The following is an 11,748-nucleotide window of genomic DNA, read 5'->3' as shown; positions in this document are numbered from 1 at the left end:
TCCACACTTTTTCCTTCCACTCAACTTTCTGTTAACATGCTTGGATACAGCACTCTGTGAACAGCCAGTTTCTTTGGCAATGAATGTTTGTGGCTTACCCTCCTTGTGAAGGGTGTCAATGATTGTCTTCTGGACAACTGTCAGATCAGCAGTCTTCCCCATGATTGTGTAGCCTAGTGAACCAAACTGAGAGACCATTTTGAAGGCTCAGCAAACCTTTGCAGGTGTTTTGAGTTGATTAGCTGATTGGCATGTCACCATATTCTAATTTGTTGAGATAGTGAATTGGTGGGTTTTTGTTAAATGTGACCTAAAATCATCACAATTAAAAGAACCAAAGACTTAAACTACTTCAGTCTGTGTGCATTGAATTTATTTAATACACGAGTTTCACAATTTGAGTTGAATTACTGAAATAAATGAACTTTTCCACGACATTCTAATTTATTGAGATGCACCTGTATATAAATTAACATTAACCTAGAGTAATAAATAAAAGTAATATTCATTGTTAGTTCATAATACCTAATGACTTACTGACTAATATTAATGTAATGAACCTTACTGAACTTATTTCATGATTATACCAGTCTGACCTAAAACCATGTTTAAAAATTATGTGCAATAAGCAGGGCCGTTTCTAGGCATAGGCGAGCTAGGCGGTTGCCTAAAAGTAGCCATTGATAATATCTAAACAATATGTAGTAGTATAGTATATAGTATCCAAATCAAAATGTAATACAATTTACTTATGTGTGGTTTATGTGTAAATTATGTGCAATGTCTTAGCCACTAGGGATTGTTACATAGGGCTATACAGGCATCTAGTGGCAACACAATGATATTACAGATACTAAATTGTGCAAAATGTTTATCTTATCAGTCAATTTACAAATAATGCATTCAGATTTGTGGAACTCAATGCACTGAATCTCCACAAATTAGTGTCGTTACTATGACAACCAATTTGAATGTGACAAGCAACTAGTGTCTGAAAATAATTATATATTATGGGGGGCAATAGGGATTTCACCTAGGGCGTCAAATTGGCTAGAAACGGCCCTGGCAATAAGATCCCAACAGATGTAGAGTCATTTAAAAAAAGTCTTTAATGACACACCCAACTAATTGAATGGCTTGCTTATAAATCTTATTGGAAAATGCAGTAGCATGTTTTAACTGTTTTTTTTTATTGCTTTAATTACCAGCTGCTTCCTCTCAGTGTATAATTAATGAAGACGTTATTCTCAGGAAGGGGTTGAAAGCACTAGTTTTCATTAATGTTTCATACCACTGACTTTACAAAGCTGTCTAATCACCTAGCAAACAGTTAACTGCTCTTACGAATGTGTGTGGCTTGTGTGGCTGAGTGAAAGAGGGAGTAACAGGGTTTCTCCAGGTCAGCAGCTGCTAGAGAAGGGTGCCGCAAAAACCATTAGCATGTTTATATATGATGAAGAGGGACATGTTAGGCTATCCCTCGCTGACTCTTTCAAAAGCACCCAGCTTGATGAGGCGTTTGGCTTAAATTTGATAGTCACCGTGGTTGGAAATAAACTACAATGGACTGGATTATTAAGTGGGATGTGTGATGTCAGAGATCTGCTTTGCTTGACATTTTAAGCTTTGTTTGACATTCAGACTCTTAAAAATATTGGTTTCAATTAGCCTGATCCCATTTGAGAACATTTTTACTGAATTTGACATAGTTACCTTTTTTATTCTGCTTTCTAAACTGATATAACCTTAATACATCATCCTGCTGAAGTATTAAAATCTATTTTCTGCCTTTATAATACACTGTTTTGTTACCATTATTACCATCATGGTAATAAACATGGTACTAAAATACTGCAATAAACATTCACTTAACAACATGTAGCATACATCTGGGAATATCAATTTAAAGTTTTCCCTGTAAATCTTAAGATGACTTGTTCTTTTTCACTTCCAAAAACAATATTTTGACATGATTGTTTACATAAATGTAAAATTATTTTACTGTATAATTACAGAAAATTACAGGCCTCTCTCATCTTTTTAAGTGGGAGAACTTGCACAATTGGTGGCTGACTAAATACTTTTTTCCCCCACTGTATATATAATTTTCACAATGGAAACTTACAGTTAACCATTTAACAGGTTTGTACTGTATAATTTGTACTGGCTTTTACCATTAAAATGACTTTTTTTTACAGTGTGGTTGGAAATAATGAGAATTATTGTAATTATTTTATTCTATTGACAACCGTCGTTTTATGGCTTAATTTGAGGTGTATACATCTAACATTAATTTAGTAGTGGGTAAAAATAAAAATACAGCCTAATAGGAAGTAAATATTTTCCACATTAAACACATAATTATTTAATAATGGTTCTTTGAGACACATATGGTGAACCCTATTTGAAGATCCCTATTTTTAACAGTGGTACTTACTTATAACTGTTATGAAATTGAAATTTCAGCATTAGCTTTCCATATACTTGAAGGTTTTGTGTGTGTTGTAGATGACAGTTCCTCGGCGGCGAGCAGTATGGAGGTGACAGACCGGATCGCCTCTCTGGAGCAGCGGGTTCAGATGCAGGAGGATGAGATTCAGCTGCTCAAGTCGGCGCTGGCTGACGTGGTGAGGAGACTGAACATCTCAGAGGAGCAGCAGGCCATGCTCAACAGGAAAGGACCAACCAAAGGTACCACACAGACCCTCCGTCACCTCATCTGGTGGAAAGTCCTAGAGTTTCCAGATCGTTTTGTTTATTTCAGCTTTGCATTTAATCTCAGCTGCTTTGCTAGAACATGCTCAGCATTTTCTTTGAGCCTCACTGGAGAACAGTTCTCTACACGACAGAACCATCTGTGTGCCATTTCTTGTTTTTCATCTCCATCCCACCCCTACTCAGGCTGCAGTTTTCTCTTCTATTGCTATTCATTTCCTTTCTTCTCTACCTCCTATTCCCTTCCCTCAACTGTTCTCTCATACTGTGCGCATGTTTAGAAGCAGCAGTGAGGAGAGACTCTCCCTCCTCTGACAGCAGTGTTGGGAAACCAGGTAGGCAGTGGGGCTCATGTCTCACTTGTCAAGAGTTACTCACTAATACAAAGAGCACAGTTTAGTCACATGACTGGAACTGACATCACTGGCTTCAAAAATGCATGAACACAGAAGACTGAGTTTTATATAAGTTATATTTCCACTTAGGGATGCACTGATATAGAAATGTTGGCTGATATTTATAATCCAAGATCAGTAGGTTCCATTTTAAATGTTAATTAGATTTGGTATTTGCTTTGGTATTTGTAACGTAAGCATGTTTATATACGGAATGTTTATTCATGAGCAAAACAGATTTGTTTATTTGCATGCTGTTACAGTGGGGAAAAAAAGTATTTAGTCAGCCACCAATTGTGCAAGTTCTCCCACTTAAAAAGATGAGAGAGGCCTGTAATTTTCATCATAGGTATACCTCAACTATGAGAGACAAAATGAGAAAAAAAAATCCAGAAAATCACATTGTAGGATTTTTAAAGAATTTATTTGCAAATTATGGTGGAAAACAAGTATTTGGTCAATAACAAAATTTCATCTTTTTTTTCTCATTTTGTCTCTCATAGTTGAGGTATACCTATGATGAAAATTACAGGCCTCTCTCATCTTTTTAAGTGGGAGAACTTGCACAATTGGTGGCTGACTAAATACTTTTTTGCGCCACTGTATATACATGTGGGTATTTTAGTGACTCCGTTTGTTATTAAAAGTTCAGAATCACTTGCATAACTCACGAGCCATGTAACAGGGGTCCTGTAGAGAGATTAATGCGTAATCTACTTGATTTAATTTAGAGAAGCTTAATTTATCTTATACTAAATTATTTTCAAATTAATTAAATAAAACAATTAATTATTTAATTAATTTTAAATAATATACAAATTTTTATGTTATGACTGATAACCAGTATAATGATTATAATTTAGATTTTTTAAAAATCGTGATTAATCACATCCAAAATAAAAGTTTTTGTGTACATAATATATGTGTGTGTACTGTGTGTATTTATTATGTACATATAAATACACACACATGCATGTATATATTTAAGAAAAAAATTTAAGTTTATACATTAAATATATATGTATATATAGTATAAACTATATGAATATAACTATATGCATGTAAATGCATGTAAATATTTTCTAAATATATACTGTATGTATGTGTCTTTATATATACATAATAAATATATACAGTACACAGTCACACACGTATATTATGTACACAAAAACTTTTATTTTGGATGCGATTAAAAAAAGACAAATTATATATTAAAATTAGTGCTGGGCAATGATTAATCGTGATTAAAGACAGCATTCACACTAAAGTTCATTTAAAAAGGGATAGTCCACCAAAAACATTCTGTCATTATTTACTCACTCTCATGTAGTTTCAAAACTTTCAAAAATGTCTTTCTTCTATTGAACATAAAAGAAAATATTTTGAAGAATGTTGGTGACTGAACTGTTTTTCTTTAGAATATCTTCCTTTGTGTTCTGCAGAAGAGTCAGACAGGTTTGGAACAACATGAGGGTGAGTAAATTTGTGTAAATTAATTGACTTTTACACAACTGAAATCATAGATAAAATCATCAAGTTTAACCTTTTTTTTTTTTTTTTACTTGGCTAAGAAAAAGAGTGGAACTTTTTTCTTCCAACGTCAACCTAATCAGACAGATCATTAAAAAAAAACCTGATACTCTTAAAATCATCAATATATTGTGCATCCCTAATTCCACTCCAGCATGTGTGACATATAGTTCTCACTCACATTTGTCTAGTTCTTTGAGTTTAGTGAGATTAACACTATACGATGCTTGTTAGTGTGCTTAACAAACACTCCAGTCCTAATTACATTTAATGCTAGGCTGACAAGCTACCACATCCACATTGTAATATCTCTCAAAAATGAGAGACCTTGAAAAATCTCAAGAATGTGTTTAATTTTGGACTAACAGACATGGAAAGTGGCTTATTGCCTTAAATATCTTGATTCTTCGGTGACTGTTTAACAAAGCTTTACTAAATCGACCTAATCCTTTGAACTGTAGGATAAAGTGAGTAATTAGTCACATTTCTTTACCGTCTCAAAGGTTTGAAACACACTTGCTGCTTTGATGTCAGACACTAATTAGCCAGACTGCATGAATATGTGCTACCAAATGTCAAACTGGGGTCCAAGACTCCTTAAACCAATAAAGAAATGTTTACTTTCATTGTACTTCAGCTAGCTCATGTTCACTTCATCCATTCCTCTGCCTGTTTGAAGTGTGTGCGAGATGTCACGCTTTGCTTCTGCATAATCCTTGACGCTCTGTGCAGGCTGATTTCTTTGAAACAAAAAAAATTTGCTCTGCTATTTCTCACTTGTGCTTTTGCCTCAATCTTTCTTTTATTTTCTACTGTATTTCTGGCCTGCTGCCTACACATTCATAACACATTCAAGCAGATCTGCAGTGATGAATAATTAATCATGCAGAATGTAAATAAAGGCTCTCAAAAATCTTTTCCATCAGCAGTTAGACTGCAGGTGTGGATGCACTAAGTACTTGAATTGCACAAAGGGATATTCACCAACCGAGACTTCTGTGAACCACAATTGCATTTTAATGGAGTCCGTTCGTGGCTCAACCTATTGCAGGACAGTCTGAACAAGCAAGAAAAAACCTACTCTGGAAAACTGTGGTCAATGCTCTGTTCCAGTCAGTGTTGGGCAAGTTACTCTGAAAATGTAATCAAATTACTGATTACTCCTTTTAAAAGTAATCACGTTACTGTTCTGATTACTTTATTTCAAAAGTAATTAGTAATTAGTTGCATTACTAGTAGGGGTGCACCGGTTCTTGGTAAAAAAAAAACGAACTGTACCGTTCTCCACACACGGTTCGGCATACACTAGGACCGCGGTTCAACTTAAATCTGACAATGCATCTGTAATATGGTTTGTTAGAGTTCAGCTAATGCAAGTTTCTGTTGATGGATACAACTTCTGGCTTCCCAATGCATTACAACAAGAGCGATGAGAGAGAGAGAAAAACAATACGCGGACAAACCAGTCACTCTTTAATCAATGCGAGTGCTATATGCTGGAATAATTGTCATTTATGCCGTCATCATGTGTTGATAGCGCAGGTGAGACCTGAACATCACACATTGCTATCTGTGTTTACACTAAACTCATTTAAGCCTTGACAGTTTAAATATTAAAGCGCCAGAAGACGTGAACTCGCGCGCGCAGTGAGAAGATCTGTGTGGTCGCTCATCCGAAGCTCGTGAACCCGCGTCTCAGAAAGTGTGCAAATATTAAGCTCTCTGTGAAGTATTGTGCTTGAATGGACAAATTCACACAAAAATTATGTCAAAATACCCGTCTTGGTGAGTGTTAATAAATAACAATTTAGTCCCTCTGTAAATTCTCTTTGCCACCGTGAAATCTTCTCAGTCTCCTAAAGTGTAAATACGGCCGGGAAGTAAGAAAACACACATTCAAATGTATTCTCAATACTTCAATTTATTCATAGAAATACAGATCTTATATAGGCATGTCGAGGGGAGTTTCACCCTCTTAACCAATGAGGATAGAATGACATACACATATAGGATGTTTGGCCAAGAACATGTGTTTTGTATAAAATGGCCACATATACAGAAAAACATGTACATATTAGGAATAGACTTCCTGGCGAAGAATCCTGAACCCTCCTCACAGTTCAGCATTCATCTCCTTATTTGGGCATTTGAACCAAGCAACTAATGTATACATTTAAGCATGCATACCTCGCATATGAGTAAGAGACATTAAAACACCATACAAGAGAGAGAGAACAGATAGAGGAGGAAGAGTGAGAGGGAGAGGGAAAGAAAGGAGGGGTGAGGCATATCTGGAACCTTAACAAGACAGAGAGTGTTTTCTAACAGTGAGTATCCTAGCAGACATAGTCGGCTGAACGTACAGTATCAGTGCGTTCTCTTAAAGTGACAGCATTTTCTTAATGTTAATCAAACAGCAACAACACGGAAATCTCTCACTGCTCTTGATTGAATAACTTTTGTAACTTTAATAAGGATTAATCTTTCATTTATACAGTCAAATATGCAACGTTATTTTAAATTTGATTTATTCAATTTCTGTACCTAAAAACTGTTAGACCTACCTAAAAAAACTGAAAAGCACTGTTTATTTTATTTGTATCTTTTTCACTGTTTATTTATTTGTGCTGTTACTTGTAGTTAGATTATTTGTACTTATTTTCTTTATTTTTATTTGACAATATTGTTTTTTCCCTAAACATAGCACATAACGCGAACCGTACCGAAACCGCGACTCTAAAACCGTGATACAAACCGAACCGTGAGTAAGTTGAACCGTTGCACCCCTAATTACTAGTTACGTTACTTTTTTCTCCATGAAATTTATGAAATCCCGATAAATATTTGTTATTAAAGCATCAACATTCACAGAACACTGTTATTTTTAACTAAAGCAAGCGGCTGCTGCGTGCATGGCTTGGCATGGCAGAATGCCAACAAAGAGCGCAGCATTTATAATCTCTAAAATGCATCTCAGTTCATCGCAATCTCACAAATCTCTGTTATAACACAATAAATATATGCATAATGTCTACAATTCGTGTGTTATAATGAGAGGATTTGTGAGCACGCAAATTTCAGCACTGCATTGCTCAACGCTGCAAACACGTGTTATAGCCTAAATAGAAAGTCTGCATATGCTTGCACCTGTTAATCGTTTATATTTTATATTAGTTCATGTTGCTTTTGTGCAATAGATGAATAACAATTTATTTGTTTTAGATATTTCTATTTTGCGGGAGTACCGTGAATTATTTTATTCTCCCGCATCCCGCACACACACGACTGTCTACCCGCCCGCACCAGCACTCGCCCATCTTGTCCCGCACCGCACTCTGTTGCGTCGGGTGTCGCGGGAGCAGGTCTCTAATCCACTGGCACTTGACTTGAGTGTGCATGTGCTACATCCTTTTTACAATCTCTAGATTATAAAACACTGCATTCTGTCAGCAATGTAACACGGCAGTAACGTATAGAGACCTCAGCTTGTAACTATACTCTAATTACTATTTTGAAAATTATAACGCGTTAAATTACTTAGTTACTAAAAAAGTAATCAAATTACAGTAATGCGTTACTAAGTAATGCGTTACTACCCAACACTGGTTCCAGTTCTTCCTATATTGATTGAATTTGACATCTGGAAATGTTTTTGTGCGATGCATTAAACATATACTGTTCATAGGTTTGGGGTCAGTAAGATTTTTTATTTATTTATTTATTTATTTATTTGAATGTAATTAATAGTTTTATTCGACATGGATGCATTAAATTGATCAAAAGTAACATTAAAGGAATGTATAATGTTACAAAAAATTTATGTTTCAAATAAATGCTGTTCTTTTAACATTTCTATTCATCAAAGAATCCTAAAAAAAAAATTCCCGCACAACTGTTTTAAACATGATAATAATAAGAAATGTTTCTAAAACACCACATTTTTTAATGAATGGCCCCAAACTTTTGAATGGTAATTAAAATTAAGAAGAGTAAAATTTAAATTTAAAGTTTTATGGCATTTGCCATGTGTGTTAGCTTTGAATTCATCTGTATGTTAAAGGGGTCATATGATGCGATTTAAATTTTTCCTTTCTCTTTGGAGTGTTACAAGCTCTTGGTGCATAAAGAAGATCTGTAAAGTTGCAAAGACTAAAGTCTCAAATCCATTTATAAAAGTTTCTTTATAAAAGTTAAGAGTCAGCCACACCTACCTAAAACGGCTCGTTCTAACACGCCTAGGGATGCACCGATATGAACATTTTGGCCGATACCGATAACCGATTATTCTTTATTTTTGAAAGCCGATAACCGATATGTTGGCCGATAAATCTATATCCAAATTGTTATATACTTTTTGAGAGCCTGATTACAAAAAAGGTCTCATCATTAAAAGTCACATCCCAACCATGTCGTGAAGGCGCTGTGTGATTCGTTGTGAAAGCGAAGCTACTTTGTTTGACCTTCCAAAAGAGGACGATATCGCTTTGTCATGCCTGGAGCTGATCCGTGCTAGTCGCTGAGGAAATACTTCAACTTGGCGCTGTCGATCGCCGGATCAGCTTTCACCGTGGACAAAGCAGAGTCCAGCCCGGGGTCGTCACGTGGTTGCCGCAGGCATCACAATATGGTAAGGGACGTATCATTTCCGTCACACGCTTGAGGAATTCAGCCAATCACAACGCACTGGATAGCTGGCCAGTCAGAGCACACCTCGCTTTTTAAGACCGATGTGCTTTGTAAAAATCGACGCGTTTCAGAAAGTCGGGGCATAGAGGAGAAACAATAATGTACAGTATGTGGAAAATAATGTGTTTTTTTAACCTTAAACCGCATAAACACATTTCATTACACCAAATACACAAAATAATGTTCTTTTTAGCAGCATCATATGACCCTTTTAATATACCCATAAACAAAATGTACTTTTATCATATATATGCACTTAAAATTCATATTTTGCTTTTTGGACAATGACACAAGAATATTGATGACTCATCCTGCACTACACATTTTTTTGTCCAATGATCTCTAGAGTTACACTAAAACCACATTCAACTAACAATTATCAAATGATTGTTCATGAATATGATGTAACAAATGCTTTTTGGCCATTTAAAACAAAAGGGATAAGTCCCTCTATATGTACCGCCCAGACTTCCTGTTTTAATAGGAAATACTTCTAAACAGGAAAAAAACTGTTCTTGTCAAGTGATTTCATAGAGCCTTTGAGAATGTAAAGTTAACTATTAAAAACTTGACATTAAAGAGGACCTAGTTTGTATGAAACAACGGTAACACTTTAGTATACACTCTTAAAAATAAAGGTGCTTCACGATGCCATAGAAGAACCTTTTTGTCTAAATGGTTCCATAAAGAACCTTTAACATCTGAAGAACCTTTCTGTTCCGCAAAAGGTTCTTTGTGGTGATAGAAGGTTCTTCAGATTATAAAAAGGTAAGACAGAGATGGTTCTTTAAAGAAACTTTGACTGAATGGTTCTTCTATGGCATCGCTTGAAGAACCTTTTGAAGCACCTTTATTTTTAAGAGTGTAGGGACCAATTCTCACTATTAACTAGTTGCTTATTAGCATGCCTGTTATTAACATTGACTGTTTATTAGTACTTATAAAGCACATATTCTGCATGACTGCATGACTACATGCCTAATCCTACCCAATGACTAAACTTAACAACTACTTCTATCAATAAGCAGCACATTAGGAATTTGTTGAGGCAAAAGTTTAAAATAAAGTGTGACCAAAACAACAGGCAATAAACGTCTGACTGCAGTGCTGTGTGTAATTCTGCCCATGTGTCCTTCCATCTTTCAGCTAGACCGATGATTGCAGCCCTGCCCCTGAGACCCACGGTCAATAACGGTACTGTCCTGCCTAAGAAGGGCGGCATACTGCCATCCCCCTCCAGCTTCAAGAAGGACAACAGCTCACCAGCAACCAAAAGGTAAGAGACTAAAAGCTGACTCCACAAAAACATTTCGTAATGTCTGATGGGTGCAGACAATTAATTTTTTTAGCTTCAGCCTTTGATTTCATCCAGTCTGTGGATATGAAACATGTTTAATATCTACAAGGCGTATATTTTTGTGTGAGTCACAACTTGAAAGCATGTTAGTGTGTGACCCTCAGCCATTTAGTGTATACAAGTTGTGTAATGTATTCCTGCTTTTATCTATAATTGACTGAAATCTTAGTCCTTTTCATTTTAGAAATAAAGATGAAATTTTTAAAATCCTTCTCAGTCAATTCACTTTGGTGCGGAGATAAAATTGTGTGTATTCTAAGCTGTGCGTGCTGGGTCATCTTTCATTATAATGGATTGACAGAGCAGGAATATACACAAGATAACTAGGACTGGGTAAAAAATATCGATATCTTGATTATGATCGATTCTCATTTGTACAAAACAATATCGATTATTAAATCCCGAGAATCGATTAGTCTAGCCTGTTTTCAGTTAGTGGATGGAACATTGAAGGACACTTCCCGTCCAATAAATCACAAAAAGCATTTTGCTTTGGTACTTTTAATATGAAACAAAGTATCAGATTTCAAATTATGTTCATTGTATTGCAGTATTCAAACAATAAATGCCGTTTTTGGCGCTGTTTAATGTGGAGTGACAGATTGCTGTAGCGCCTCAGTTCAACAGACGTAGCAGCGTGAGGCGCACGTGAAATGATCATCTCCTCCACATTAATAGCAGTTTCAGCACAAAATAAACATGACTAAACATCCGAAGGTAAGTTAAAAGAAAGAGTACAACTTTACAATCTGTATCCTGTCTCATGTAATCGCTCAATCAGTGTTTCAGCCGCGCAAAGACGTCAATATAACGGCTTGTAAACAATGTCACGTAATGTCACAGTTACCTCATAAAAAAACATATTCGGTGACCATAAACTCATTAGAAAAATAAACTGTAGAGAGGAGCATTTTGCTAAATATATGCACCATATAATATATCATTATAACTTTTACTGTTCTTCAATGTTTAATTTATATTTTTTTATGACAGCCACCATTTAAATGTTTATATTAAAAAAAAAAAAAACTAATTGAAGTAGAAATATTATGTAATTGTAACTTT

General features: G+C 35.4%; 1 protein-coding gene across 1 annotated transcript in view; it reads left to right on the top strand.

Annotated features, from left to right (window-relative positions):
* The window catches only part of LOC107563381 (EMAP like 1), a 55,029-nt gene that overhangs the window by 22,965 nt on the left and 20,316 nt on the right, over window positions 1-11,748 (top strand). The window contains exons 2-4 of the mRNA XM_016248240.1: window positions 2,509-2,691; window positions 2,997-3,050; window positions 10,473-10,602. Of these exons, the coding sequence (XP_016103726.1) occupies window positions 2,509-2,691; window positions 2,997-3,050; window positions 10,473-10,602 (367 nt within the window). The remainder of the gene's footprint in view (window positions 1-2,508; window positions 2,692-2,996; window positions 3,051-10,472; window positions 10,603-11,748) is intronic.

This window comes from Sinocyclocheilus grahami, unplaced genomic scaffold, assembly GCF_001515645.1.
Source record: "Sinocyclocheilus grahami isolate Dianchi unplaced genomic scaffold, SAMN03320097.WGS_v1.1 scaffold871.1, whole genome shotgun sequence".
Classification (NCBI taxonomy): domain Eukaryota; kingdom Metazoa; phylum Chordata; class Actinopteri; order Cypriniformes; family Cyprinidae; genus Sinocyclocheilus; species Sinocyclocheilus grahami.
The sequence above is the reverse complement of the archived record's forward strand: the minus strand, read 5'-3'. Positions and strand labels throughout refer to the sequence as shown.